A 26986-nucleotide genomic window follows, 5' to 3' on the forward strand; every position below is an offset into this window, starting at 1 on the left:
CATTAAAGTACAAAATATTTGAGATTATTGAGTATGTAATGTATATGAAGAAGCAAGCCTACTTCCATAAATCTACTTTAATTCCATTCTAATAATTGATCAAAGACAACTTCTATTCTGGCTTTTATTAAGAAATCATAATAAGTCGACAGAGTACAACATGGATTATAGAGTGTGAGAGTGTATAAGGTTTCTGATGATGATTTCTGTTGCGCTTGGCACAGACGTTAGATTGTATGCATGTATAAATTACTTAGAGATTATTAGTCGCTATGAACTAATGCAGTGTAATGAGTGTGTGTGTGTGAGTATGTGATTGTTTGGATGGGTGTGTATTTGTATCTGTTGTTAATAGAGTGCTGATGAGTGCGTTGCGCCGGAAATCAAAGACGTGTTTGTTAAGCGAATAAAAATTAACAATGATTGACTGGAGACAAATGACAATGCAAACCAGACAATGATTGACTGGAGATGATGACGACACATGGCAATGCAATCCAGACAATGCTGTTTAATCAGCACCTATCATGTTGCGTTGGCACCAACCACAACAACGGCACCGCCCACAACTGGCAGCGTGTGCTCTTCCTCCACGTCGTTCGGTGTCGTCGTTGATGTTGATGCCGCTGATGTTGCCGTCGGTGCAGCCGCTATCGTTGCTGCCGCCGCCATCCCTGCCGTTGGTTTGGCTGGCGTTTCTGGCGTGTCGTGTACAGCAGGTCCATTGTTATTCTCATTGGCGTTGGTATGCTCTGCTGTATTCCCACCAGTTGCAGCAGCAACAGCAACAGCAGCATCGATGGTTTCACCAACTGCGTTGGTTAGCTGAGCTGCGCTGAGCGCATTTACTGAGGCAGTGATTGCTGAGTTATTGCTGGCATTGCTTGCGCTGGTGATCACCTCGGGACTGCTGTACATTTGTATGACTGAATTGTTGTTCATGTTCTCTACTGAAGCACCCGATATGGACAGATCGTCGGCAGAGTCATCTGCCTGATTATCTGTTTGCACCGCCTTCTCTTCAAGCAGATGATCGCCCTCGCGTATTGGCCGCTGTGCGGAGCCGTACTTTTTGGAAATTTGCAACAGTTCGCGCAGCGTTTCGTTCTCCATGCGCAGCTGTGATATCGTTTGCAGTTCCCGCTGCACATTCTCGTCATCCGCAGTGGCTGCTCGGTGCATGACGGCCGCCATTTCGTTGATCTTTTCGCGCTGTTCGCGTATCACCTGCCAAAGGCGTTCGTTGTACAGCTCCTTGAAATTTAATTTGTTGTCCAGCACCTTGGTCACTGTGTGTTCCCTGTACTTTTGCATCATCAGTTCCATGGCTCGCTCATAGTCCTCAATGCAGATTTTAAGCTCACGATTTTCCTTCAGTATCTCAGAGCTGTTAACATTCTGTTGCTGTATGCGATTGACCATATCCGCATTAGTCTTGTTATTCGCAACTCGATTAAGTGACTCAATATCCTCCTGATATTGACGCAAGCTTTCAACCAAACGATTGTTGGTCTCTGCCTCTTCCAACAGTGCTGTGCCCAGCGCATCCAAATCCTTCACACGACTGGCCATACGCTGTGCGTCCATTATCATCTGCCCCACTGATAGGTTCGACATGTTGCCGACCCTTTTGCTACAATCTACCTTCCTCTGAAGTATTTCAATTCTGATTTTCCTTTCTGTTTGCAGCGGTTCTCGCTATCTGTAACAAAGAACATCTTAAACTTGTGCATTGTACTGGCTATTTATTTTTTGTATTACGTTGCAAAGGTTTTGTGACTTATTTATTGATTCAGCTTCTTCTGTACACTCTTTTTGCCAATCATTAGAATTTTTAAAATAAATTAAACCATCCAAAATGTTACTATTAGAAATTTTGGTGCGACCCAATTATTTTAGGTGGTTTGACAGCTGACAGCTGAGAAGGTTGCCATCGTTTTTTTCAAACAGCAGTGCATATCATTTATTATCGAACCCAATCAATTTATCGACAGTCTATCGTTAAGTTTTAATTTGAAATTTTAACTTTTTGACGGCACCTCGCAAGGCGAATATAATAGAAACAGTTTTATTTAGTTTTCTTTTATATTTCATTTATACCTAAACGTATAAAATTTATATGCAAAAATTTAGAGCTCTGTATACAAAGTTAAAGTATGCGATGATTCATAACATTTTTTTTTAATGAGAGTATTTTGTTGTAGGCGTGACTTATAGAGATCTGAGTCAAGTTTGCAGCATTTAGGAAGAATATTTAAAACAAAAACATTTTAAAGCCAAGCATATGTATATAATTGGCAGTCGAGAGAAATCGGGTCAATCACCTTATAATGAGTAATATTTCTTATGGAAAGTTAAAAACATTGATTAAATTAAGCTTAATATTTTCTTAAAAGTTTCTGCAATTTTAATTAAATTTTCTTTTTTCGGAAAGTTAGCAAATTTTTATTGTCATTTTTGTGTTTGTTTTTTGTATAGATAAAATTATGAAGCTATCAGTACAGAATTTAAACTTATCTCAAGAGCTGGAAGACTAACTATATAAGTAGGTAAATACTATACTATAAAATGCACATTTGAGCTATATAGGCTCCATACAAGTAATAAAGTGTAGAAAACTAATTAAGTACTTAAGGGCTAATGCATTTGTATATATAAGTACAAAGTGTTTAAGTAAATGTCATTTGAAGGTTTTAAAAGTTGTAAAACAGAGGTAGAGGAATAGCATATATCCTATAAATGAGCATAGACTAAATAAAGATCACGAGTTTAAACGCCCACGCTGTTCAGGCTGCCCGATGAGAGATTCTCGGAGCGGCTGGATAGGCGTGAGCGCTTTAGAATAACACGCCCCGGCTTGTTGGACGCCTGCAGGCGTGGGCTGTCCAGCGATGCGGCCAGCGAGGCATCCGTCGCCTGGTTAAGATTGTTGTTGTTGCCGCCAGAGCCGCCACCAACAGCGGCACGTTCCAGCGTGCGTTGAGAGCGTCGCAGCGAAGACGAAGACATACGCGCAAGTCCATTGAAACCCAACGTTTCGGCATCGTAAACAACGGGCTGGCGCTGGAAGTAGCCCAACTCATTATCCTGCGAGTCCTTCTCGTCCTGTTGATGCTGCTGCTGCAGCTGTTGTTGCTGCTGCTGTGCCAGCGGATTCAGTGTAATGTGGATATGTCGTGTGCGCGGCTTGTTGGGCGAACAGGTGTTCAGCGGTACGAAATCCTCGCGCAGCTCCGCCAGCCTCGGCTTATTCTGTGAGTTGTCGCCGCGTGAGTGGCGACGCTTGCATAGGCAGAAGCAGGCGCTGATCACGAGCAAGATTAGTAATGCACCGCCACTAATGGTGCCCGTTAGCAGCGGATTCATGTTGAAGGTCTCGTTGTGGGTCGGCGTAGTGGTATCTACAGTATGCATCGTCGGCTGAGCCGTTGTGCTGCTTCTGGGTCGTTGGGTTCGTCCTTGCTTGAGTGAACTGAACTCGGATGCAGCCATAGCGCTAAAAGATTGCAATTTAAATTCGTAAATTGTGCCCGGCTCAAGCGCAGAGATCAGAGCGCTGCGCGCCTTGGCACCATCGATGGTTGCCTTCAGGTACTCGCCAGCCGAGGCAGAGGGTCGATAATAGGCATAGTATCCGGATATCAATTGCTCATCTGCATCGCTGGGCAAACGCCAGTGCAGCATGACGGCCGTCTGCGAGTACTCCTTAATGTCCAACAGCTCGGGCACCGGCAGCGGAGCCAAAGCAGCACCCCGCTGCAGAAAGAATTTACCCGAGGTGTTGCTCTCCTTGTTGTCGTTGTTGGAGTAGACGGCCATGATGCGAAACCGATAGCTGTGATCCGGTCGCAAGCCCGTCACCGATGACGTGAAGTTCCTAACCGCCTCATCCGAATCGTGCCGCTGTTTGCCATACGGTATGTTCTCGTTGGTGGTCTGCCAGCTCTTGCGCTTGCCGCTGTCCGTCATACGGTACTGCACCTTGAAGAACTGAATGTGCAATCCATCGTTTTTCACGACATGCCAGCGCAGCATTACAGACTCATCCGATAGCCGGGTAACATTGGGGGCCGACGGTGGCACCATTTGCTTTTGCTTGCGGTTGTGTGCGTTCCGGTTGGATGACCTACCCATGCCGCCCGTGCCCATGCCATCTCCGGCCTGGATCTGAGTGGGATTGACTTGGAGCAGAGTGCCAGCGCTGTCTTCACCGAGCACATTTCTTGCAAAGCACTGTACACAGCCGGCATGCCGCTTTTGCACTCGGCGCAAGATTAGGGAGCCATTGGACGGCAGCTCCGCCTCGGTATCGTAGACACTGTTCTCCCCATTAAGCAACCAGTAGATCTTCGGTGTGGGCGTGCCCGTGGCCGCACACTCCAACATCATGAATTCGCCCTCATTGGTGAGATTGGCGCTCGGCGGACGCACTATACGTGGGGCTTGCTGCACCACCAGCTGAATATAATGCTCCAAGGCAGGACGTATCCCATTGTCCAGGTAGCAGATGTAGGTCCCCGTATCCTTTGGCTGCAGTCCGCTAATTTGCAGTCCATAGGGCAGCACGCGCGTGCGATTGTTGTACACAGCTCCGGACACATCGGGGCTGCTCCAAACGGCTGTGGGCGGAGGATAGCCCACGCCCGGGCACAGCAGCAACAATGTTTCACCTATGCGAGCCAACACTTCGGTTCGCACGCTTTGCCCAGGCAGCAGAGCTGGCGCTGCGCTCGGCAAAGCTGCAGCCGGTACCTGCAGTTCCAAACGTCTGGGCATGGCCAGGCGCTGACCCGAGGCCGTGTTGGTGGCTACGCAAGTGTAGCTGCCGCTGCTTGCCGTTGAGACATGTGGCAGCAGCAGCGTGCCACTGGAGTCACTCAGTGTCGAGGCCGCTGGTATCTCGATGTCATTGTAATAGAAGCTCCATGTGGGTGCCGGATTAGACACCACCTGGCCGCATTGCCAGAGCACAGTGTTGCCTGCCGCCACGCGCCAATCTGAACGTTGAGCAGTTTTGTCGCCGCTGATGGTGGCCAGCTCCAAACGCGCTGTGGTGGAGGTGACGGCCAGTGGTCCAAACCATGCCACGCAACGATACTCGCCCAGAGTCTCGGGCCGTACAATGACACGGAGCTTGGATATGTCATTGTCATTGGTTATGGTTATATTGGAATTGTTTTTGGCGCTGCTCGATTTTAAATATTTGAAGCGCGGCGCATGGCTGCGGGTCGAGGCGTAGCTCCATTCGAAGTGTTCCGGCGGCAAACTGGTCTCGCACACAAACACCACCTCGTCGCCAGAGGGCGCCACTGTAGATTCGGGCGGTCGCAGTATTCGCACGCCTGGCCCTGCCGACGGCGCATTGGCCTGTAAAACCGGAATTGCTGCAAGCAACGACGTCAACACCGACAGAAACAGCAGCAGCAGCGATGGCGTTGATTTGTGGCCTCGCGTCACCGACATTTGGGGGCGCCGCTGTAAAAGGTATAAACTAATTACAAATGCCAAATCTGTGCAAATTTAACGACTTTAAGTCCAAAACTAAGAAAACAATCACATTCAAAGCGTAATTTTGTATACTAAAAATGCTGCCAGCAGGCAACAGGTAAAGCGCATGCTTACCTGTCTAAGGTTCCGTTCCGTTCCTTTTGTTCGGTTCTCGACTTAAGCTAGCCGACGCGTTTGCGCAGAGTCTGGAAGCAGGTTTTTCTTCTTTCGATTTTACACAGTCGTACGTTCGCTCATTATATGCGTGGTATATTGTTTACTGTGAAACGAGTTAATTGTTTCTCTTACAAGTTACCGACTTGTAAATAAATAAATGCACTTAACAACTTGTACAAATAAACAATAACATTTTATTATTTGCCATCGAAATTGGATGCTGCAACACGACAGCGACGCCAGTTCAAGTCGACTGGTTCATTCAGCTAAAAAAAATCTTTAACTGGTTCAATGGTTCATTAGGCATAAATAGTGTGTGTCTGTGTGTGTAAGTGCATGTGGATGCCAGTGTTTATGCTACTGGCAGAGAGCGATGCGAAAGAGAGGGAGAGAGAGAGAGAGGGAGAGAGAGAGAGAGGGAGAGAGAGAGAGAGGAGAGAGAGAGAGAGAGGGAGAGAGAGAGAGGGAGAGAGAGAGAGAGGGAGAGAGAGAACAAGAGAAAACAACACGATGCAGCCTGGAGAATGTGAACAAAATGTTTTTAATTTTTTTTCAATGAATTCAGTTTATTGTTCACTGGCACAATCTGCAAGCACGTCAGCTGAATATTTAATATTAACTGCCACTTCTAAATAAAAATTAGCTGCTGCTCGAGCACATTTTATACACAAACTTATCCCTAGAATTTCTAATGAAAATTTTATTGGGTTTTCATACAGCTTAGTTTATTTTATTCTCTTAAACATATTATATTCACAATTTTCGGTATTAAGCAGGTGGTTTTTGGACTTTTGCTAGTTCCGCCTTGAATTTTACAATTGTCTCGCGAGCCAATTTAAGCTTATCCTTAAGACTTACGATCTCGCTTTTGACCTTTTGCTTCACATTGATTATGTTGTCTAGGGTCTTAGCCTTCTTTTCTTCAACTGAAATGATAAAGAATGGTTTAATCACTTCTCACTTTTATTTACTATTTATTTACAATCTGTATCATGGTTGAGTAATCCATTTGCACTTTGTTCGGAGAGCGTAAGATAATGTTGCATTATCTGGGTGGGCTCTTGAAAGACTATTTCTTCGTATGATTCAGATACTAATCCTTTTTTAGTGTCCATTGTCGTGGACGAGCTCAACTCGCCGTCCACGACGGGCGATTGGAACAACTTTAATATGTGATAGCAGGTCACAGGCCGTTCGGATGGGTCATTAAAGTAGATTTTAATAACAACCTCAAATTCACCCCAGCCGGTTTCCGTAATTTCGTATGGCGGTTTGACAACAATGCGATTCGGATTTGCATAGCTTTCGTGCAGTTTGAAGTGTACTTTCTTTACATAAATCGACATATCCTCGTCATAATAGGGCTTCAGATAAACCTGCCATTGATGCGTGTGTCCGTCCTCCTCACGCTTTTTGCCAAAGGAGCGTGCTTTATTGCCGTACACAATTGGCTTTACAATTGTTACGCCCTTCAAGCGTCCGCCTGACTCCGCACTAAATTCAGTCATATTTAATTACTATTATTAAAAAGTTTTGAATTGTTTATTTTTATCTGCTCGAAAAACAAAACAGACGCTTCTTCTTTTTTTGGTGGTGTAGTATCGATACTCCTATTCGATAGGCCTGCGAGTTACCAATTCGCCGCAACAAAAATATAAACAAATGCTGTATCTCTTTCTTTCGCTGTAAATATCGATATCTCTTCCGATAGTATTGGTGGCTTTTCGCTATCATCACTATTTGTTGTTTGCCAAGACGCCAAAAAAATTTTATTGTCGGAAAAATAACAATTAATTATTAAAAAGCCCAGTTAATATATCAAAATGATGGCGCGCCGCGGTGGAAAGCGCATACGTATGGATGATCCGCCTCCGGCTCCAGAATACGACGAAATGCACAGGTAAAACGCAAAATCGAATTCAGTACCGTTGCATTTTTTTAAGGGAAATTGTTTTTCAACAGTGATGCTTTAAATGAAAGTACATCTGATGCAGACAGCCCCACCAAGCGCATGACGCGACTGCGTGCACGTGGTGGCGTCCGTGACAAACCGCCAATCATCGATGATGACGAGGATGAGTTTTTTGCGCCCGTTTCACGCAAACGAAAGACACCACAAACACGCAAACCGCCAGCGGAGCGAAAGGAGCGCATTGAGCGGCCGCGCAAAGAACCAGTGGAGAAGGCGCACCACGAACGCATCGACAACGAGCGTGAAATTACAACCGATGAGAACAGTTTATACTATATTGTTCGACACTCAAAGAATCCAATTGCGGTAAATATTTATGTGGACATATGTGTATGTGCGTATGGGAGAGAGATAAATGTCCTTTCACCGGGAGCCATCTTTAATAACAGCCATCTTTAATAACAAACAAATCTATTCTTAATCCAGAGCATTGTTGATCAATGGATTGGGCAGTACAAAGCGAATCGGGAAACAGCACTTGTTGCCTTGATGCAGTTCTTTATAAATGCGAGCGGTTGCAAAGGAAAAATATCAGAGGATATACAATATCCTGTTGATCATACGGCTATCATTCGTCGCATGACGGAAGAATTTGATGAGGTAAGTAAGCATTTAAATGAATTAAACGAAAGCGGCTAAAATATCAATTTATTACTTAGGAAAGCGGCGAGTATCCATTGATTATGACCGGCACACAGTGGAAGAAGTTCAAACATAATTTTTGTGACTTTGTGCAAACGCTTGTTAAACAATGTCAGTATTCCATAATTTATGATCAGTTCTTAATGGACAATGTGATCTCGCTACTGACGGGTCTGTCCGATTCACAAGTACGCGCTTTTCGTCACACCGCCACATTGGCCGCAATGAAATTAATGACGGCATTGGTGGATGTCGCTCTTCTCGTATCGAATAATTTCGAAAATGCAGCCAAACAATTTGAAGCTGAGCGCGTTAAAGTAAGCAAATCTTTAAATATGAGTTAGGCATCCAGGTATAATAGTTCTTATGTATTTTAGTCACGGGATCGTCGCGCATCGGATCGCTTGGACTCGCTGATGACAAAACGCTCGGAGTTGGAAGAGAATATGGATGAGATCAAAAGCATGTTAACCTACATGTTCAAGTCGGTATTTGTACATCGGTACAGAGATACTCTGCCAGATATACGAGCCATTTGTATGGCTGAGATTGGCATATGGATGGAAAATTATCCGCAAAATTTCCTGGACGATTCATATTTGAAATATATTGGCTGGACGTTGCACGATAAAATTGGTGAAGTGCGTCTACGCTGTCTCCAATCGCTGCTGCCCCTCTATGACAAAGATGAGCTAAAAGGCAAACTGGAGCTGTTTACGTCCAAATTTAAAGACAGAATTGTAGCCATGACACTGGACAAGGAATTCGAGGTGTCTGTGCATGCCGTTAAGCTGGTAATCAGCATACTAAAGTAAGTTTCAAGACGAAATTGAATTATGTATATATGAATGTAATGGATCTCTTATAGAATACATCCGGAGATTTTGGCTGATAAGGATTGTGAGATTGTCTATGAGCTGGTCTACTCCTCGCATCGAGGTGTTGCTCAGGCTGCTGCAGAGTTTCTCAATGTGCGTTTGTTTCACCTAACCGCCGACATGGAAGAAACGAAGACAAAGCGTGGTAAATTGCGTCTGCCCAATACACCTCTGATTCGAGATCTCGTGCAATTCTTCATTGAATCAGAGCTGCACGAGCACGGCGCCTATTTGGTGGACTCCTTCATAGATAGCAATGATATGGTGCGCGATTGGGAATGTATGACTGATCTGTTGCTGGAGGAGCCAGGTCCCAATGAGGAGGTGCTCGACAACAAACAGGAATCTACATTGATCGAAATCATGGTGAGCAGCGTCAAGCAATCCGCGACAGGCGAGGTGCCCGTGGGACGTGCCAGCAATCGCAAGTTTACACTTAGCTCTAAGGAGCTAAAAGCCATACAGGATGAAAAGGTTAAGTTGACAGAGCATTTCATTGTGACACTACCGGCTCTATTGGAAAAGTATCAGGCAGACAGTGAAAAGCTGGCCAATTTGCTGGCAGTGCCGCAGTACTTTGACCTCAATCTGTACACCACCAATCGGCAGGAGGGCAACTTGCAGGCACTGCTGGATAAGATTAGTCAAGTAATGTGTATGCACACCGGTCGTGACGTCCTCGAGACCTGTGCCAAGACACTGGAATGCCTCTGCGCCGAAGGAAGCGCTACGTACACTCGCTGCAACATTGCCCGCTCCAATATCATCGAGAGTGCGGTCAACAAGTACAAGGATACCATCGTCGAGTGGCGAAATCTTATTTTAGGTGAATACTCATTTTATATTGTATTTGAAAGATGATCTGTTGATCTATTAACGCCACTAATTTAATTTATTATTTCAGGCGAGGAGACACCCAACGAGGATGACATCTATAATATAACCATAGCGCTAAAAGTGTTGTCCATTTTGTATTCGTCCCACAATCTGAATTCGTGGGATTTATTTAAATCTCTGTTTCGTGACGTTGAGGAGGCGCAGTGTAAGGACAATGTTGAACGTTGTCTACCCAATGAGGCGCTGGCGTATTGCATTGAGGCCTGCTACTTCTCGATTAGCTGGGGCCTCTACTACGTTGAGAATGACTGCGAAGCGTTGAATGTGGCCGAGGTTGTAGCTGAGCTGCGCAGCAATTTAGACAGTTTTATGTCCGCTTGCTTTGAGCTGACCCGAGACGGGCCTACTGTCCAAATTCAAGAAGCTGTGCGTATAAAATTACTTTTAATTAACGGTCGTAACATGAGAGATTTATTTTTTGACAGGCTTACCAGTCCATCTGTGATCTGCTCATCATTTACTCAGATCAGTTGGCGCGCAGCGAGAGTGAGCATATACGCAGCTTGGAATACAAGTCGCGCATGGACGAACATCTCATCTTAGACAATTTTGTGCAGCACTACGTGTTCTCGCTGAAACAGGTTGTTGCCCAGGATGAAACCCGCATCGAGGAGTTGCATAAAAAACGAAACTTCTTGGCCTGCTACTGCAAACTAATTGTCTACAACATAATACCTACAATGCGAGCAGCAAGTATATTCAAATATTATGTAAAGGTACAGATAATTTTATAACTCCAGAGATTCTTCTCCTAATCTAATTAGTACATATAGCATATAGATTTTTCGCAACCTGATATTAATCTCAGCCTCCTTTCCCTTACAATTAAAGTGCTATAACGAGTACGGCGATATTATTAAAGCTACGCTGGGAAAGGCGCGAGAAATCAATAAGGTTAACTTTGCCATGACGCTCTTGCTGAGTTTAATTACAGTGTTTAAGAGCCTGCAAGAGCAAAGTGATGATGGTATTGTATCAAAGAGTTCACAGGAGTTTATCGATCTGAAGGAGTTGGCTAAGCGGTTTGCGCTTACTTTCGGGTTTGATGCCCTTAAGAATCGCGAGTCGGTTGCTGCCATACATCGGGGCGGCATTTACTTTGCTGCCAATAAACAGCCCGATGATCCAGTCCGTGCACCAACTCGCATTCTGTTTCTGGAGGTGCTCAATGAATTCAACTACAAATTGCTGAAGCAAGATAAGAAGGTGATCATGGCATTCTTGGACAAGGTCATACCGCCGGGCATGCCGTCGAGTCGTGCGGAGGAGTGGCAGCCCCTAATACTGTATCGTAATTCCTTGCTGCACGGCGAAACGGATCAGGCGCCGGTGGTCACTCGAAGAGCGTACACGCGCAAGCGAAGAGATCATGGTAAGGAGATGGAAGTTTATTAACGCTTGCTTTGAAGTAAAACACGAATTCCAATTCTTATTTAGATGAAGATGACGAGGAGGAGGAAGACGAAGACGAACACAATGATCCCGATTATAGAGGCTGAGATCATCGAAAGAAATTAAATACAAATTATTTTAAGAACTATTCAGAATAAACTTTAATAACTTTAACTTAACTAAATGGTGTGATGTATGATATTTTTAAGTTAAGTCGATAATAGGGTCGAGTGATGCATATCAGAATCCGAACTTGAATTAGGCTAGTTTATGAAATATATTAAAGGCCATAAAAGGCGCTGATACTAGAATAATATATGATTCACTCGCTTCTGTATTATATCTATGAACTATTACGATCCAGTTAAACTGCAACTGTTGCGATAATAACACATTTATTTACATCACGCAATTATAAACACGTATTGAATTTACACCCTTTCAAATTCTCCACGAATTTCCATGCAAATGCTAGTTTCTCGCTGAACATTCCTATGGTCAAAGGCTTTCAAATTTAAAGGCAATATCGAAACACAAATATGTTTATGTTGAATAAACCTACGCCAGGGTAAAAGCATTCGTCTTTCACGTCTTCCTTGTTAACCACGTGCTGTAACCAAATTTTGTATCAGTACTGAGGCTCATAATATATAATTGGACAGATGTTAGGCACAGTCATGCCGAATACTGTCTGCACCCAGGCGATACGATCAAACTTATATAACTGGTAGCTAATCTGCAAAGAAAAAAAATAATAAAATCAAAATATTATTTAACTTAGCTCACTGGAAATTTACCAAAATACGATCCCCACGCTGAATATTCCATATGTAGGTAACACTGCCCGAAGCGGATATTATATTGTCATTAGAGGCAAGCGATAAATTGAAACTATCAAACAGGGCTGATATATATATAATAATTGTCAGGAATAAACTTATATTTAAATCCACTCGATTGCCTTGCCAGCAATATCACGAATAGTCCGATCCACATCGTTGCGCTATTTACTTTTAAATCCCTTTCCTATGGATGTGTGTGCCTTACAAACTGGGCTTTATATACACTATAAATGGGTTATCATAACAATGATAAATATCTGTGTATGATTGTTTGATTACGCACAATTAGAAAAAGGTGGTCTGTCATCATGGTAGATATATCTAACCAGTTCAGTGTTTTCATAATATTTAAGTATCTACATATATGTTCATATATTTCTATTTCAATAAATTTTTACAAATAGTCTGTTTATTGGAATGGCGGTAAGTATTAACCGATAAAAATTTAATTAGTAATCAATTTTAAAATTTTTCATAGGGCCTTTATAAATGTATGACGGCCTTATGTTTTTATTCCTCCAGTTGTTTTCAATTGAATCTGTAATTTAATTCTAAATGATATATATGACTAAAAAAAAAGGTTAATTTTAGAATAGCGTTGAATATAATCACCGTATACAGTTAAATAATGTTCATGATTAGAAATATTATAATTACATTACGATTTCGATGCAATTATCTAATATTTAATTTGTATTTAGAGCAAGGTGACAATTTTATTATTTATTTCTTGAGAACAAATAATTTTAATTAAGTCTTTCAAATTGTCCCTCTACTTCGACGCAAATACTAGTCTCCCGCTCCTCATTATTCGGGCTAAAGGCCTTAGCTGTTATTAAAACTTTATATCGTCCATTTAAAGGCAATCCAGTTAATTCGATAAACAAGTTCAAGGAAAATGGTTCGTAAAATAAGTTATCCTAGAAGACGAAAAAAAAAAAACATTTTTAATTGCAATACTATTTTCACTTACAAACATACTCCTGGGCTAGGACATTTCCCCTTAAAATCGTCCTTATTAGTTATATATTTTGTCCAATACTTATACCAGTACTGAGGCTCATCAAATAGAACTGGACACATGTCACGAATTTTCATACCGAATGGTGTTTGCAACCAGGCTATACGATCAAATTTATATAGCTGGAAGCTCGCCTTAAAAGAAAACAGTTAATTATAACGATGTTATTCCACTCAACGAAATACCTCAACGCGATCCAGTGGTTGAATATTCCACTTGTAGGTAGAATTGCCAGACATATAAATTACATCGTCCTGGCGTCTAATTATGAAGTGCGACATATCGAACAGTCCATGAATATTAAGGACATCGTTTGATTGATTAGAGCAATCATCAAAGATCTCGTCATTTTCAGGAACAAATATATACTTTAAGGTATTTGAAATTGTAATGAACGAAATGAGGAATAGCACTGAGTATAGAAACGTTGATCGGAACAACATTGTGTTATTATTAGACTCAAATTGGAATTGACTTTTGTGGTAGATGCATTGGAGCTTTTATACACTAAAATGCAAGGTATTTAATACTGATATTTATCACAATAACTCCATGTAGATTGATTTGATATGTAAGATTGCACTGTGTCCTACAAGGCTTAGATTACAGTTCAGATTATTGAGAATATATATGTATATATATATATGACTAGATGGTCATAACTACATCCTCTAAGCTCCATCCTGTTCAAGAACGACTCTTTCTCATTGGGATGAGGGTATGAGAATCGTTTAAAGGAAATGCTTATTTTGATGGAAATATAAAATTAAATTAACTATATTACATTAATTGATGATAAAACTGAACATAAACCTTATTAAATACAATTAGCTTATTATCGACATATCAGGTCCTCCTCTTTCAAATTAGAAGCAATTTAACCGAGTCGATATGTAATTATTGTGATAAATATCAGCATTACACAACTTGTTTTTACTGTATAAAAACCAATTCAATTCAAGGATAAAAATCAATTCCCATTTGAATTTAATAATAACACAATGTTGTTCGTATCAAAGTTTCTCTATGCAGTGCTGTTCCTCATTTTCATCGTAAAAATATCGTATGCCTTGAAATACCAGTTTATTCCTGAAGATGACGAGTTCTTTGGTGATTGTTCTAATCAACCAAATAATGTTCTTAATATTTATGGAGTGCTTGATACCTCCGAGTTCACAGTTTCTCGCCAGGACGATATAATTTATATGTCTGGCAATGCTACCTATAAATGGAATATTCAACCAGGGGATCGCATTGAGGTACTTAACTTCAACATTCACAGATTAGAATAATACATTTACAGCTTGCTTTCTATTTAGATGAGCTTTCAGCTATTTAAATTTGATCGTATAGCCTGGGTGCAAACACTATTCGGTATGACAGTTCGTAACATGTGTGCTGTTTTATATGATGAGCCTCAGTACTGGTATAAGTATTGGACAAAATATATAACCAATAAAGAAGACGTGAAGGACAAATGCATGTACCCTGGAGTATGTTTACAAAATTTAAATGAATTTGAAGTTTGCAATTTTTGTCTTTGTCTTTCAGACCAAAATAATTCACGAACCCTTTTCTCTGAATTTGATATTCGATTTTACTGGATTGCCTTTAAGTGGACGACATAAAGTTATTTGCACAATTAGAGCATTTAACGCAAATAATGTGGAGCGAGAAACTAGCATCTGTATCGAAGTAGAGGGACACTTTGAAAGACTTAATTAATGTACATATATTGAAAGCCGTTATTTCCGACGCGAACACTTTCTTATTATCCTATCATTACCAATAACTACTATACAACAAACATTTTTTTTTTTGTGTTTCTTTTGATTGAGAATTTGTAAAAATATTTATTGTTTGTAGCACATTTTGAACATTTTCAAAATTTATTTTGTTGAATCATTCGATATGAATTAAGTTTTGATTAAAGGTATCTGCTGCTAAGAGCTTTCTTCCGCGTTTATTAATTAGAATTTCTTAGTGGACATAGTAATTAACACAGTATATGTCGGCAGGGGTTCTTCATAGCCATTGGACTGAACAAAACAGGTTTTGTTATGTTGCAGGGAATTTATTTGTTGAATAACTTTCTTAGATGGACTTTTGACTTTTATTTTATTTTTATTTGGTCTTTTGACATTTGAAAAATAGGTAAAAATATATATATATATATATATATATATATTTTAGTCTAGCCTTTCGAATTCTCCAACGGTTTGTAAGCAAATGATAGTATCGCGCTGTACATTTCTCTTGTCGAATGCCCTAAATGTGGTCACGATCTTGTACCGCCCATTTAAAGGCAGACCCGTGAACTGCATTAAAACGTCTATCTCGAAAGGCTCATATATCATTTTGGTCTGAAAGGCGAAGATATAGATTGTTAACCTCAAATAGATTGTTGTATAGCACATACGTACTCCGGGGTAAAAACATTGGTCCTTTATTTCTTCCCTATTGGTTATATGTTGTGTCCAATATTTATACCAGTACTGCGGCTTGTCGTATATGACGGCACAGCAGTTACGCACTGTCACACTGAATTGTGTTGGCCGCCAGATGCCACGATCGTATTGGAACATGACAGCCTTACCCTGAATAGAAATGTAATTATAGTGATGTTATACCTGTCAATTAGTGCAAATCGAAGTTACTTCAATACGATCCCCAGGTTTAATATTCCAGATTGCGGTAGTATTGCCCGATACGGTAATTATACCATTATTCCGAGAGAAGCTTATTTGAGAAGTGTCAACAAATCCATGAAGGTTCAGAGCGTTACTAGGCGCGTTATCGCAGTCTTCAAAGAACTCATCATCCTCGGGAATGAATCGGTAGATTAGACCATTCGACTGTCTTGCGAACAGAATCAGCAAGAGGACTGCGTTCACTCGAAACGCCAACTGGAAACACATCGTTTCACTATTCGCGTTTTATTTTCGAATTGATTTCACTGTTCTATGAAGTGATACTTTTATACAATAGAAATTGAATTATATAATGCAATAAGCAGCCAATAGTTAGCTACGTGTTAGTTCGTGTTATTTTCAGCTAACCTGAAAAAGGTGGTAACAGATTAGTTAGCTCGTGTTCAATCTAAATAAGGCAATATAACTGACTAAAGATTAACTGATTGTATATGTAAATGCTTTAAAATATTTGAGTTGCATACTAAAATAAGTTTTCTAAATGTGAATATACATTTAAAATATAATCCATCAAAAAACTAATCAATATGTGTTCTACTGATACATATAGATCTCGTTTATTAGTTCTATAGGATCATTAGACGACACGTGTATGCTGACATACATGTCATTAATCTATAATGGGACTTATGGAATTTTTTAGTTGGGCTCTCTCGACTAGAGCACATGCTATAAAAACCTGAACGCTTAAGATTCAATAAAGCAAAGTGAGTCGAAAAATCATACGATGTTGTTCCAACTAAAGTTTCAATACGCAATTTTCGGCGCGATTTTATTCACATGGCAATCGAAAGCCTTGAAATACCTGTTCGTCCCTGAGGAGGACCAGTTCTACAGCGAGTGCCAAAATTCAGCACATAACGTCCTTAACGTTCATGAAATGTGCGATATGTCAGAGTTAACCTTTACACGAGAAGGCGATAAACTAGCAGTTTCGGGCAATGCTTCCTTTAAGTGGGACATTCAACCTGGCGATCGTGTTTTGGTATTTTCAGTTAACATTTTTAGAGTCAAATAACATCCCTAAATGACTATTTATTCAGATGAGCTTTCAATTATTTAAGTTCGATCGTATAAGCTGGGTGCAAACACCTTTCGGTATGACCGTTCCTGACATCTGCCCCATTCTGTATGACGAGCCTCAGTATTGGTATAAGTATTGGACTCAATTTATAACCAATAAAGCAGCTGTTAAAGATAAATGCTTTTACCCCGGAGTAAATTTACAAAATGTAAATATATTTATAAATATTATTGTAAATATTTACTTTCTTCTTGCAGACTACATTTATTCACGAGCCGTTTGTTATAAACTTAATATTCGATATTACTGGACTGCCTTTACATGGACGACATAAAATTGTTGTCACAATCAGAGCCTTTAGCTGGATGAATGTGGAACGAGAATCTAGCATCTGTATCGAGCTAGTGGGAGAGTTTGAAAGGCTAAATTAGAAAAAAACATGACTATTAGTTAGAAGAGTCCGATAAGTCCACGGCATCTTGCACAGATCATCCCTGCTGGAACAGTTTAATTTGGTATCCCTATGATAACTATCCATCATTTAAAATTTTAATGATCAATTATTCGTTAGGTTCCCAATAAGAAGTCTAATAAATAAATTCAAATATAGAATAAACAAAAAAACTTTATAACAAATTTTATTATCAATTTGAAAAAAAAAAAAAAATTACCTGGAAATTTGTTAGCATCTAAAGGAAAATTTTAGAGACTACATAATAAAGATAGTCCTGTCTTTCTGTCTGTTTTTATATGAATATAATGATGTTTCATATGTCTACAGATTTATATACATACATTGCTCTCGTTTGTTGGTTTATCGCGATGAATTATATTATTTATCGTGGAGCAATTATATTTATAAATAATTAGAACAGCGCATGCTTTTAACATTCATTTTAATTTGTATATTTAACAGAGGCCTGTTAGATTTAATTACTTAATTATAGGTCGTCTCATATCAGAACATCCTCTTTAAAATTTGTACAGCACAATCAAAAGAAATAAGTAAACAAGAATAGTTCTACTATATTAATCTTAAATGGATTTCTGAGAACAAGGAAACTTCAGAAAAACTCGAAAAAAAAACATTTTTCGGAAATTTAAATGTTTTTTATCTTCATTTAATTTAATTTATTTCAATATGTAATTAAATATAAATAAATAAACATCAATCACTTGCTTTCTTTTGGAAACAAAAATAATTTTGAACGTGAATATATATTATATTAAAGCTTAAATTTAATAGTTTTTTTTTTAACAATATACCTAACATGATTTAAGGTAAATTTTCTTTAAATACCTCAAATTCATCTGTATTGATATCATATAGCTAAACTTGCTCTAGGGCTTTCAAGTTTGCTTTAATAAATAATATTTTGGAAACATTTTCAGGACAGAGACCCACTTGCATATCACTATATAGACTCTTAGATATATCGAAAATACGCTCGCTAGCAATGCTGGCAGCTGGGGTGGATAGATAGCGCCTAACGATTGGAAACAAAGCGCTGTATTTATTATTGGATCGCCACCAAGTGATTGGATCGCTTTGTCGTTCGACCCTTGGCTCAGAATTGTATAAATATAATAGATTTTTCAGTTGCGATTGCGATTGCGAATGCAATGATGTAGATGCCTCCGTACTCGTGTTGGATAATGTGAGCATATTATCAAGAAAGGAATCGATTTTCGATTCGTTTTTAACATTCGAGGCAACTTTTGCGATCTTCATTGGCGGCTGCCATTGCTGGATGTGAGTTCGGCAAAGCTGTGCCAATAATTCCTCAGTCACCAGCTGCGCTTCCTGATGGGTAAAAAATGCTTGTTTGTAACGCGGATCCAAATACGTGGCCATCAGGTACTTGATATCCGTAGTAATTGTCGAGCATCTCGATTCCAGCTCCTCGAGCAGCTTTCGCGCAAACGAGCAAATGGTCTGTAAGAGAATCGGAATTACAATTTTTTTTACATTCCTTCTAAGTATTTCACTTAACCACTGAAGACACAAAATTGTGGACATCTGTCCGAAGGGAGTCCCGTAGTGCGGCTATTAGAGGTATGACTGAGGAGGCTGTCGCAGAGGTTCCACTCAAAATATTGACAATTTCCTCAATCGGCTGGATGACTCGTTGACCCAAATCAATATCCAGCCACTCATCTGGATAAATCTTTACCATATTATATTCCTCGGCGTAGAGTGAGAGAGCATCTTTAAGCTTGAGCATGCGGCTTTTCAAACGAAAGATCGCGTTCCAGTCCAAGTGGCTGTGGTTATGGTTGTGTTCCATCAATTGTAATGGCTCGCGATTCAATTGCTTTTCATGAATATATTTCAAATGATTGTATGCTATGGGAGATTGCTCAAAATGTTTCGCAATTTGAAGGCATTTGGCATCTAGTTGCTTAAGATGCTCATTTGATTCGAGCGCATATTTTACACAAAGCTTAAGTAGGTGAACATTGCACTCTACTATAGAGCCAGGTGTGCAGGTGCCCTCATCTCTGATAATGCAGTTAATCTTCTCCTTGGGTAGTTGAAGCTCCTGACAAACATTTGAAATTATGATACGAATGCGACAAGCGACATCTTCTGTGTGCCGTCCATCTAGAGCTTCGCATTTCAAGTGGAACTGCTTATACTGGAAGTCATTGGAAATTCCGTGACAACTTAAGCTAAGCAAGCCTTGGCCACCAGTTCGCCACGAAATGCTTGTGGCCAGTGAAACAGAATCTAACATGACGAGTTGTTGTTTCAGTTGCGTTTGCATCCGCCGATATATGTCTTGACATAGCATATTTTCATAATAACTAACAGTATTAATTACATATCGAGGCTGTAGAACTTTAATAAAGTTCACAAAGCCAACGCTGTTTATGAAGCTAAAGGAGTAATCATGCTGGGCTATCATTAAAGCCAATTTCTCATCGCTCGCATACGTTTCGTCTGAGTCGCTTACTCTTTGAACTTCCAATGGATCAGCATCCTGGAAAGAAAAAAATTTGAAATTGTTAGAGTGAACTCTTTCGAAAAGTGTATTCTTTTTTTTACGTGTAATTGCAGGTTCGTGTGAACGGATGCGTTATCATTTATTTCCGTTTTCACCATGTACTTGATGTCGTTTTCGGATAACGTTAGAAATTCGGCAGGATGTTTGCTCTTCAGATGATTTCGGAGACATGTTGTGCCACGACCCTTGCGTGAATAATTTTTGTGGCACAGACAACAAATTGCGACAGTATCGCTTTCTTTATAGAAAAAGTTCCAAACTCGGCTCTTTTTGCTCATTATTTCTATTGCGGATACTCCGCTTTACATCCGTTTCATCGCAGCCCTATAACACAACTTACGATAACACAAGCAACGATTACGATAACTTCTCGATTTCATGCAATTAGAGTTGTCATTATTGATGTAGACTACTATCGAATTTGTTCCATCAATAATATTGTAATTTGGCGCGCACGCGACTCGGCAATAACAATTATTTGTTTATATGCGCAATGCCTTGCAACATGGAATTACCACGCACTCCAGAAGAACTGATAGCACAAGACATTGCAAGCTGGAAAGAATTACTCAGTGATTCTACGAAATGGCACTCTATTCCGCTGTTAAATCACACACCTTTGCACAAATTGAAGGATCAGGGCTTGGTACGTTTTCGTGGCATGGTGCAGGACATGATGGATCCAGAAATTTACTTGGAACGCTACGAGGTAAAATTAGGCGATGGCAGTGCCCGCCTACAGCCAGGCAAATATCGCGACTGTCTGCGACTAGGCAAAGATGAACAACTGGATTACAATGCCGAGAACAATGTGCATGGCGAGCGACGTACACTGTTTGTGGTCTCAGTGCCTGGTCTCAATGACTGGGCTAAGGAGCACGAGAAGCAGTGTAACCCACAGTTTGATCAGTTGCCAAGTGTTGGAAGTGGTGTTAAGCGTGCGTTGGATGATCAAGAAGATATGGAAGTGGACAAAGCAGATGAGTCTAACGCTATTAGCTTAGCCAAAAAGCAATGTGTGAGTGCTGAAAGGCAAACAGAAACAAATGGTTGTAGTTCCACAGTGCTTGGCCCTGATTACCTAATCAATTCGCCGCTGCCCAGTCGTCCAAGCATGGCCTGTATGGTGAAGGTCTATGAGGACTTTGATAAATATACCTTAAACTCGCTGATGGATTTCGTCGGCTTTCTATCTGTCGATCCAGCATTGGACGCGTCCACGCTGGACGTTGAGGCTATGAAGGATGTGGAAAGCCTAGCCGAGCTGCAGGCACAAAATCCATCGCCGTTTCTAATACCGCGCCTGCATGCCTTTGCCGTCAAGTCTTTGTGTCATGCCAATCCGTTGCTGGACGAGAGCTTGCAGCAACCCCCTGCGGTTGAGGCGCTACATGCACCACAATCTTTGGAGACCATACACAAGGATTTGCGCATGCTGCTCAAACTTTGCCTGTTTGACGACGAGCTTGCTGCCGAGTATCTACTATGCCATCTAATTTCTACAGTCTACAGCCGATCTGAGATGCAGAGCATTGGCAAATTCACACTAAACATCTGCAATCTGCCCAAAGAGTGTCTGCAGCAGTATACAACGAAGCTATATGAGGTGCTCGAGCTGTTGCTACCTGCTAGCCACTATCTGCCAATGACACTGGAAACCATGAACACGTCAGCCTTTACGCCAAAGTAGGTACAACTTACATTTCATCCGGATGGATAAGAGTAAACCATTTACGTTCCACAGAAAGGACTATGAGACGAACAAGCTGGTCTCTGGACTGTTGCAACTGGCGCCCCATACGCATTTGGTGCTGGACGAGACGCGCATGCAGCAAGGCAAGCTGGAGGCGAATGGTGTGCATGCCGTACAGCATCTAGCGAACCTCATTAACAATCAGCAGCTCAAGTGCGACTTTCAGTATTATCAAATCGATTACAATGTGGATATTCCGGTACTGGTGCTCAGCGAGGGACGTAGCATGCTGCCGGTATGGCATTGCCATAAGTACTCTCTGCATATCTCTAATATGCGTCTTTTATTTGCAGAGCGACTTTGTGCTGCCCCTTAAGGCGGATGAAAAGTCTATTCAGATATGGGAGGAATCTCTAAAAGCTGCTTTGCACTATTTGCAGCCAGGACGTTTGCAGCAGTTTCGTAACTATTTGACCATGTCGCGGATTGGCCAGTTCAGCGTTAGCGAGGAGCACACGGAAATGATACAGCAGGAATTTGTTGATATGCGAAAGGCGAATGTGAAGAGCAATGCCGATGATCTACACTGTCTATTGGTCCTATCACGTCTACTGGGCATTGCGCGCGGTCATGTGACGCTAGATAAGGAAACCTGGCACCTAGCCACAGAGTTTGAGTCGAAGCGCCGCCAGCGATTGCAAGCACTGCCCAAATCCAGCGCTTCTATGCGCAATTAAATTGAAGATCAATCGTTATTTTAAGTATAACTTTTAAAAAACGTTTTTTATTAGCTGCCAGACTTTTCGGTTTTTTGAAACTGTTTTAAATTGGTCAATCGATCCTGTCTTAACTTCTGGAAAGCACGAAACTTCTTGCGACCATTTATATAGCACAACGACTCTTCATACGTAATGGGCAGCACCTCTTGGACATTTCTCTCAGCCTTGTAGATGAGAAACAACGCATTTGTAGTCAAATGCGACGAACTGTTCTCTTGCAAGACTTCCACAATTGTCAACAACTGAATATACTTCTTATATGTGTAGACCACGTAGGCCGTTAATTTGATAAACGAGTTCACCTTCAGTGGACTATAGAATGCCACATCCGAGATGCACTCGATCAGTGGTCGGCCGCCAGCATAGAGGCAGGCGGTAATCGAACTGATCTCCACAGCGGTCCTCATTACGAATCCCCCAAAAATATGATTGTGCAAGTTGCGATTGTCAGGGAAGGCACGCAGCAAGGTAGTCTGATTCGATTCAGACATCCATCTGCAATTGGCTGGCAATTCAAGATTGTACATATCATTAGCATTTGTGCCCTGGGTACGCTTGAAGATCTCGAACATTAGCTTCTCGTCTTCCTTGGTGGGTCGGATGTAAAGGGCATTCTTTGAGTGTTTCTGTTGGCGTGCCTCAGACCTCTTAACCGATTCATCGTAGCACGCCTTCTCCTTCTCGTTGGCCGGAGCTAGTGGATTGATTGGTGCCGCTGCTGTATTCGTTGCATTGCGTGCGACCACCACAAAGATGGCTTTGAGGATGGTTCGAAAGTTTTGCTGCATGTAAATGGTTATTTCCATGGAAGTCATGCCAGTCCACGAGACGTGGCCGCACAAGGATATGTCTTCAGATGCCGAGATCTTATTGCTGTTCGAAAATTCCACGCTCTCGACCAGCACCGTGACAAATATATAGGGCAACGGTATGCCCTTAGGCAAAGTCGGCACACTTGTATGACGATGACAGATCCACACTAAGAGCCTGGCATATGTAAGCGTCGTATAGTTGTTGGCAGCATATCTATTGACTTACCCGCAAACAAGTCCAACTCCTCCATCAGTCGTCCCATACGCACACGACGCAAGTGGTTGACATAGCGCTCCCGATACGAACTCGAACTCAGTGGCAATATCGCCGTTGTGAAAGATTCAGTCATGCTACGACTGGGAAGATCCTCACGCTTTGGTGTATACTTCAGCAGATTTGCCCGACACTTGGGTATCGTGTAATAGCCCGGCTCCAAGCCAATTTGTTTCCGAATATTCTTACTCACTACGGAACGAGAGTGCTAAACACGGAATCAAAACTTTTGGTCTTATTTACCATCTGACATTGTGCCCGAACAGTGACCAGACTGAAAGGCATCAAATTCACATGTGTCATGCCAATGGCACCGAGCAACAGAGTGATGTAGGTTCTGCGAGCAGACAACAAGACGCGTTTTACATCGAGATCGCAGGAAGCGGGACGCAGTTAACACAGATCTTGGGCTTCTTAACAACCGGACCATCCTAATCGATCATTCAAATAAATTGATTCCAATTTTGAATAATATTCCAAATACGACTTTAATTTTTGTTGGCATATTTAATTTAAATATTGTTATGGGAAAAATAAAAAGAAAATGGTATTTAGGATAAAAATTTTTAGGTAAAGAACAATTGATGTATTTGTGTTTTTTTAAATAAATCAAATACAGAAATCAATAACTTGCATAATTTTTGTGAAGCTTGAGAATTTTTAATAATCACCTAAATGTTTCTATGCTGTAAGAAAACCAATATTGTATTTGTAAACCTGGTCTCTAATATGGATTTTCATACATGTATGAATAGAAAAGTAAATTCCCACATTGAAGTACACTAGATTAATAAACAAGCAAAAATAAATTTAAAAATGATAACGAAATTGAGGACCATATCTTGTGACATACGAGACAGTGTAAAAAAGACCGTCCATATTAATTTAAATTTTCTTCTTTAGTTTACGTGATGCTTAATTGAAAATATTAGAGAGAAAATAGTTTATTTTTAATTTGTTGACTCCATACGTTTGCGACTATGATATACCCTATACACTTATAGTCCAAATAAATAAATATATGTAGTTAGATATATAACTCAATTGATACAATGATAGTGCGTTCCAACACAATCATTTAAGTTTAAATTACAACAATAACATAATATTTTAGTTTGATAATGCTCTAATATTAACCTCTTCCAGTCGTGAATTCAAACGCCTTGTAATCATGTGTGAGCAGATTTTGAGGGTATGAAAGTGCGATATCATCGTTATGTGCCTTTTTTGCTTATTTAAAAGCTTGGCACAATTATGATCCACACTTGCATTCCACAAACATACAAGTTTATAAGGCTTGTCAGCTACGAATTGCTTTTAGTCGAATCGCTCGAGTTGATGCGTTCACGTATGTAACAAAATGTCGAAGATCGTTCTTTACGGTATTGATATGTCGCCGCCGGTGCGGGCTTGTCTAGTAACACTCAAAGCACTGGAGGTGCCCTTCGAATATAAGGTGATCAATTTGGGAACAGGCGAGAATCGTAGTCCGGAATTTTTGAAGATGAATCCACAAGGTACGGTACCCGTGTTGGATGATAATGGAATAATCGTAACGGACTCACATGCCATATGCATATATCTGTGCGAGAAGTATGCTAAGACCGATGCACTGTATCCTAAGGAACTGTTGAAACGCACAGAAGTCAATCAGCGCTTGTTCTTCGATGCCAGCGTCATCTACAAGGCATTGTGGAATGTGAGCAGCGTGTTTTGGATAAGGGGCATCACTGAGGTGACCAAGGAACGGACTGACAACGTTCACGGGGCTCTTCGCTTGACAGAGACACTGCTGGAGAAGCCATACATCGCTGGCGATACAGTGACCATCGCTGATTTCTGCTGTGCTGCCACTGTCTCATCCGTGCCTGCAGTTTTTGATATTGATGAACAGAAATATCCGAGGATTACCGCTTGGCTGGCACGTCTTAGCGAGCTGCCATATTTTGAGAAATACAATAATATTGGAGCCAAGGAGTATTCAACATTCATGAGAAGCCAGTGGACCAAAGTGGAGCTCTAAATTTATTATAGACTACGAATATGGGAAGAACTATTATTTTCTATTAATAACAAATTATATATATGTATAATATTTACTAACGATTCACACATTTTGTACATTCAAAAAGTAAACTATATATTGGTTTATTCATTTAAGTTATAAAGCTATACAATAAATAAACCTGGCCAAAATTTATATTTGTTTGTAGTTTATTGCAATGCTGCTTCATTACTGAGGTGCATACCGCGCATAAGCATTTATTTTTTTTTTTTTTCGATATACATAAAAAGTATCGGTCGCGGAGCTAATCGATTTTTCAGTGGTAGCGAAAGATAGATAAACAAAATGAGTAAAAATAACAAAGTGGTTTGGACCGATGAAATTCTGCTTTATATTATAAAACATGTGAAAGCAGCGCCATTCGTTTGGGATCATTCCCATCCACAGTTCGCATATAAATCAAAAAAGGCGAAATTCTGGTCGCTTCTTGCAGACAAAGTTAACTCCTATGGTGGATTTTCTTCGACCACACCAATTACTAAAGGTAAAATAGATACATACATATATTGTTGCAATCATATTAAAGTAAAATTTGCCTGATTATAGAAGCTTTACAAAAGAAATGGACAAATATGAAAACATACTATTTGTTCGAGGAAAGCAAATCGAGACGGATCGGTGCAGATGCAGAAAACTTCAATACCACCTGGAAATTTAGACTAACACTATCATTCTTGAGTTCTGCTCTGGACACACCAGCTCGAGCGCAGCAAAACTCATCGGCAGTGAGCACATGTAGGACAGCACTACCTCCGACTGCAAGCGATAGTAGTTTTGATCTTTCTGAAGATGATCCACTTGCCACACAGGAATGCCAGCCACCAATTACCATAAAAACGGAAGAGCCATTTGTTGAAGATTCACCACCATTAAATGAGCCTGATAATGAAGAGGAAACCATTTTGCCATCCGCTCGGAAAAGACCAAAAGAGTCGCCAATCTTAGAAGTGCGAACCCCTAGAAAAGCACACAAATCGTATTTCTATCATTATGGTATGACGATTGCCCAAGATCTTGATCAATTGGATGAGGATTATAAAATAGATGCAAAGCTGGAAATTATGCAAATTATTGCCAAATATAAGAGAGAACAGTACTTAAATCAAACTCATAGCTAAGAAAAAAAAATTAAAAAAAAAAAAAATTTGTGAATTTGGGTTTTTTATTGATCAGTTTCGTCTCAGATTGTCTTTTGTTGAGAATGCTGACACAAAACATAAAAGAATTTGCCAACCACAACAAAAGAGAAAAATAATCGTAAAGTTTAACAGCACTGAAAATCGGTTACAAGACTTCAAAATCGATAGCTATC

At 40.6% G+C, this 26986-nt stretch overlaps 12 protein-coding genes and 1 pseudogene across 13 annotated transcripts; 6 read left to right on the forward strand and 7 right to left on the reverse strand.

The window, feature by feature from the left end:
* Window positions 1-110: 110 nt before the first annotated feature.
* Window positions 111-2047, reverse strand: Fgop2 (Fibroblast growth factor receptor 1 oncogene partner 2). 2 transcript variants are annotated; one of them, XM_018002887.2, is made up of 2 exons: window positions 1762-2047; window positions 111-1698 (listed from the first exon to the last, which is right to left on the reverse strand). In XM_018002887.2, exon 2 carries the CDS (start codon window positions 1615-1617, stop codon window positions 526-528), a length of 1092 nt encoding a protein of 363 aa, XP_017858376.1. In that variant the 5' UTR covers window positions 1618-1698; window positions 1762-2047; the 3' UTR covers window positions 111-525. The 2 variants fall into 2 exon arrangements, with proteins under 2 accessions (XP_017858376.1, XP_017858375.1); XM_018002886.2 differs by having other exon boundaries at window positions 111-1702; window positions 1762-2045.
* A 369-nt stretch (window positions 2048-2416) lies between these two features.
* ihog (interference hedgehog) lies at window positions 2417-5942 on the reverse strand. Its single transcript, XM_018002882.2, has 2 exons — window positions 5623-5942; window positions 2417-5475 (listed from the first exon to the last, which is right to left on the reverse strand). The coding sequence occupies exon 2, from the start codon at window positions 5461-5463 to the stop codon at window positions 2770-2772; it is 2694 nt and encodes an 897-aa protein (XP_017858371.1). The 5' UTR covers window positions 5464-5475; window positions 5623-5942; the 3' UTR covers window positions 2417-2769.
* A 402-nt stretch (window positions 5943-6344) lies between these two features.
* Window positions 6345-7292, reverse strand: Gas41 (YEATS domain-containing protein 4 Gas41). Its single transcript, XM_018002889.2, has 2 exons — window positions 6647-7292; window positions 6345-6590 (listed from the first exon to the last, which is right to left on the reverse strand). Exons 1-2 carry the CDS (start codon window positions 7170-7172, stop codon window positions 6433-6435), a joined length of 684 nt encoding a protein of 227 aa, XP_017858378.1. The 5' UTR covers window positions 7173-7292; the 3' UTR covers window positions 6345-6432.
* A 74-nt stretch (window positions 7293-7366) lies between these two features.
* On the forward strand, window positions 7367-11629 carry SA1 (stromal antigen). The gene is made up of 10 exons (XM_018004611.2): window positions 7367-7564; window positions 7627-7942; window positions 8063-8236; window positions 8296-8595; window positions 8656-9089; window positions 9147-9982; window positions 10061-10419; window positions 10479-10769; window positions 10885-11425; window positions 11491-11629. Exons 1-10 carry the CDS (start codon window positions 7488-7490, stop codon window positions 11550-11552), a joined length of 3390 nt encoding a protein of 1129 aa, XP_017860100.1. The 5' UTR covers window positions 7367-7487; the 3' UTR covers window positions 11553-11629.
* Window positions 11630-12932: 1303 nt separating this feature from the next.
* On the reverse strand, window positions 12933-14029 carry LOC108609599 (uncharacterized). The gene is made up of 3 exons (XM_089464588.1): window positions 13494-14029; window positions 13269-13442; window positions 12933-13207 (listed from the first exon to the last, which is right to left on the reverse strand). Exons 1-3 carry the CDS (start codon window positions 13749-13751, stop codon window positions 13034-13036), a joined length of 606 nt encoding a protein of 201 aa, XP_089320714.1. The 5' UTR covers window positions 13752-14029; the 3' UTR covers window positions 12933-13033.
* A 189-nt stretch (window positions 14030-14218) lies between these two features.
* Window positions 14219-15168, forward strand: LOC108609598 (uncharacterized). Its single transcript, XM_018001317.2, has 3 exons — window positions 14219-14567; window positions 14628-14801; window positions 14860-15168. The coding sequence occupies exons 1-3, from the start codon at window positions 14310-14312 to the stop codon at window positions 15031-15033; spliced, it is 606 nt and encodes a 201-aa protein (XP_017856806.1). The 5' UTR covers window positions 14219-14309; the 3' UTR covers window positions 15034-15168.
* On the reverse strand, window positions 15073-16259 carry LOC108609597 (uncharacterized). The gene is made up of 3 exons (XM_018001316.2): window positions 15966-16259; window positions 15732-15905; window positions 15073-15671 (listed from the first exon to the last, which is right to left on the reverse strand). The coding sequence occupies exons 1-3, from the start codon at window positions 16224-16226 to the stop codon at window positions 15498-15500; spliced, it is 609 nt and encodes a 202-aa protein (XP_017856805.1). The 5' UTR covers window positions 16227-16259; the 3' UTR covers window positions 15073-15497.
* A 418-nt stretch (window positions 16260-16677) lies between these two features.
* Window positions 16678-17707, forward strand: LOC108609596 (uncharacterized). The gene is made up of 3 exons (XM_018001315.2): window positions 16678-17004; window positions 17063-17236; window positions 17301-17707. Exons 1-3 carry the CDS (start codon window positions 16747-16749, stop codon window positions 17472-17474), a joined length of 606 nt encoding a protein of 201 aa, XP_017856804.2. The 5' UTR covers window positions 16678-16746; the 3' UTR covers window positions 17475-17707.
* A 122-nt stretch (window positions 17708-17829) lies between these two features.
* Window positions 17830-20404, reverse strand: LOC108611482 (zinc finger BED domain-containing protein 4). Its single transcript, XM_018004168.2, has 3 exons — window positions 20093-20404; window positions 19038-20027; window positions 17830-18979 (listed from the first exon to the last, which is right to left on the reverse strand). The coding sequence occupies exons 1-3, from the start codon at window positions 20327-20329 to the stop codon at window positions 18374-18376; spliced, it is 1833 nt and encodes a 610-aa protein (XP_017859657.1). The 5' UTR covers window positions 20330-20404; the 3' UTR covers window positions 17830-18373.
* LOC108611483 (mini-chromosome maintenance complex-binding protein) lies at window positions 20379-22511 on the forward strand. The gene is made up of 3 exons (XM_018004169.2): window positions 20379-21737; window positions 21796-22039; window positions 22098-22511. Exons 1-3 carry the CDS (start codon window positions 20545-20547, stop codon window positions 22479-22481), a joined length of 1821 nt encoding a protein of 606 aa, XP_017859658.1. The 5' UTR covers window positions 20379-20544; the 3' UTR covers window positions 22482-22511.
* Window positions 22497-24817, reverse strand: LOC108611484 (acyl-coenzyme A thioesterase 9, mitochondrial). The gene is made up of 4 exons (XM_018004170.2): window positions 24281-24817; window positions 23853-24095; window positions 23562-23801; window positions 22497-23502 (listed from the first exon to the last, which is right to left on the reverse strand). Exons 2-4 carry the CDS (start codon window positions 24037-24039, stop codon window positions 22532-22534), a joined length of 1398 nt encoding a protein of 465 aa, XP_017859659.1. The 5' UTR covers window positions 24040-24095; window positions 24281-24817; the 3' UTR covers window positions 22497-22531.
* Window positions 24818-24969: 152 nt separating this feature from the next.
* Window positions 24970-25809, forward strand: LOC108611486 (glutathione S-transferase 1 pseudogene; annotated as a pseudogene).
* A 25-nt stretch (window positions 25810-25834) lies between these two features.
* LOC108611485 (uncharacterized) lies at window positions 25835-26930 on the forward strand. The gene is made up of 2 exons (XM_018004171.2): window positions 25835-26158; window positions 26221-26930. Exons 1-2 carry the CDS (start codon window positions 25960-25962, stop codon window positions 26790-26792), a joined length of 771 nt encoding a protein of 256 aa, XP_017859660.1. The 5' UTR covers window positions 25835-25959; the 3' UTR covers window positions 26793-26930.
* The last annotated feature ends 56 nt before the right edge of the window (window positions 26931-26986 follow it).

Source organism: Drosophila arizonae, chromosome 3 (genome assembly GCF_054131065.1).
Source record: "Drosophila arizonae isolate 15081-1271.41 chromosome 3, UAZ_ARI_1.0, whole genome shotgun sequence".
NCBI lineage: Eukaryota > Metazoa > Arthropoda > Insecta > Diptera > Drosophilidae > Drosophila > Drosophila arizonae.

Excerpts from the sequence above, each read along its gene's own strand:
- Fgop2 (XM_018002887.2), bottom strand. The coding sequence starts at position 1,617 with ATGTCGAACCTATCAGTGGGGCAGATGATAATGGACGCACAGCGTATG.
- ihog (XM_018002882.2), bottom strand. The coding sequence starts at position 5,463 with ATGTCGGTGACGCGAGGCCACAAATCAACGCCATCGCTGCTGCTGCTG.
- Gas41 (XM_018002889.2), bottom strand. The coding sequence starts at position 7,172 with ATGACTGAATTTAGTGCGGAGTCAGGCGGACGCTTGAAGGGCGTAACA. Across the intron at positions 6,591-6,646 it reads ACTCAACCATGATACAGATT|TTGAAGAAAAGAAGGCTAAG; the intron begins GTAAATAAATAG and ends TTATCATTTCAG.
- SA1 (XM_018004611.2), top strand. The coding sequence starts at position 7,488 with ATGATGGCGCGCCGCGGTGGAAAGCGCATACGTATGGATGATCCGCCT. Across the intron at positions 8,237-8,295 it reads TGACGGAAGAATTTGATGAG|GAAAGCGGCGAGTATCCATT; the intron begins GTAAGTAAGCAT and ends TTTATTACTTAG. Across the intron at positions 9,090-9,146 it reads CTGGTAATCAGCATACTAAA|AATACATCCGGAGATTTTGG; the intron begins GTAAGTTTCAAG and ends GATCTCTTATAG.
- LOC108609599 (XM_089464588.1), bottom strand. The coding sequence starts at position 13,751 with ATGTTGTTCCGATCAACGTTTCTATACTCAGTGCTATTCCTCATTTCG. Across the intron at positions 13,443-13,493 it reads AACCACTGGATCGCGTTGAG|GCGAGCTTCCAGCTATATAA; the intron begins GTATTTCGTTGA and ends TTTTCTTTTAAG. Across the intron at positions 13,208-13,268 it reads GGAAATGTCCTAGCCCAGGA|GATAACTTATTTTACGAACC; the intron begins GTATGTTTGTAA and ends TTCGTCTTCTAG.
- LOC108609598 (XM_018001317.2), top strand. The coding sequence starts at position 14,310 with ATGTTGTTCGTATCAAAGTTTCTCTATGCAGTGCTGTTCCTCATTTTC. Across the intron at positions 14,568-14,627 it reads AACCAGGGGATCGCATTGAG|ATGAGCTTTCAGCTATTTAA; the intron begins GTACTTAACTTC and ends CTTTCTATTTAG. Across the intron at positions 14,802-14,859 it reads ACAAATGCATGTACCCTGGA|ACCAAAATAATTCACGAACC; the intron begins GTATGTTTACAA and ends TTTGTCTTTCAG.
- LOC108609597 (XM_018001316.2), bottom strand. The coding sequence starts at position 16,226 with ATGTGTTTCCAGTTGGCGTTTCGAGTGAACGCAGTCCTCTTGCTGATT. Across the intron at positions 15,906-15,965 it reads AACCTGGGGATCGTATTGAA|GGTAAGGCTGTCATGTTCCA; the intron begins GTAACTTCGATT and ends ATTTCTATTCAG. Across the intron at positions 15,672-15,731 it reads ACCAATGTTTTTACCCCGGA|ACCAAAATGATATATGAGCC; the intron begins GTACGTATGTGC and ends TTCGCCTTTCAG.
- LOC108609596 (XM_018001315.2), top strand. The coding sequence starts at position 16,747 with ATGTTGTTCCAACTAAAGTTTCAATACGCAATTTTCGGCGCGATTTTA. Across the intron at positions 17,005-17,062 it reads AACCTGGCGATCGTGTTTTG|ATGAGCTTTCAATTATTTAA; the intron begins GTATTTTCAGTT and ends CTATTTATTCAG. Across the intron at positions 17,237-17,300 it reads ATAAATGCTTTTACCCCGGA|ACTACATTTATTCACGAGCC; the intron begins GTAAATTTACAA and ends TTCTTCTTGCAG.
- LOC108611482 (XM_018004168.2), bottom strand. The coding sequence starts at position 20,329 with ATGAGCAAAAAGAGCCGAGTTTGGAACTTTTTCTATAAAGAAAGCGAT. Across the intron at positions 20,028-20,092 it reads ACACGAACCTGCAATTACAC|GATGCTGATCCATTGGAAGT; the intron begins GTAAAAAAAAGA and ends TTTTCTTTCCAG. Across the intron at positions 18,980-19,037 it reads ACAATTTTGTGTCTTCAGTG|ACCATTTGCTCGTTTGCGCG; the intron begins GTTAAGTGAAAT and ends ATTCTCTTACAG.
- LOC108611483 (XM_018004169.2), top strand. The coding sequence starts at position 20,545 with ATGCCTTGCAACATGGAATTACCACGCACTCCAGAAGAACTGATAGCA. Across the intron at positions 21,738-21,795 it reads ACGTCAGCCTTTACGCCAAA|AAAGGACTATGAGACGAACA; the intron begins GTAGGTACAACT and ends TACGTTCCACAG. Across the intron at positions 22,040-22,097 it reads AGGGACGTAGCATGCTGCCG|AGCGACTTTGTGCTGCCCCT; the intron begins GTATGGCATTGC and ends TTTTATTTGCAG.
- LOC108611484 (XM_018004170.2), bottom strand. The coding sequence starts at position 24,039 with ATGGTCCGGTTGTTAAGAAGCCCAAGATCTGTGTTAACTGCGTCCCGC. Across the intron at positions 23,802-23,852 it reads TTCGGGCACAATGTCAGATG|TGAGTAAGAATATTCGGAAA; the intron begins GTAAATAAGACC and ends CTCGTTCCGTAG. Across the intron at positions 23,503-23,561 it reads GGAGTTGGACTTGTTTGCGG|TGTGGATCTGTCATCGTCAT; the intron begins GTAAGTCAATAG and ends CCAGGCTCTTAG.
- LOC108611485 (XM_018004171.2), top strand. The coding sequence starts at position 25,960 with ATGAGTAAAAATAACAAAGTGGTTTGGACCGATGAAATTCTGCTTTAT. Across the intron at positions 26,159-26,220 it reads GACCACACCAATTACTAAAG|AAGCTTTACAAAAGAAATGG; the intron begins GTAAAATAGATA and ends GCCTGATTATAG.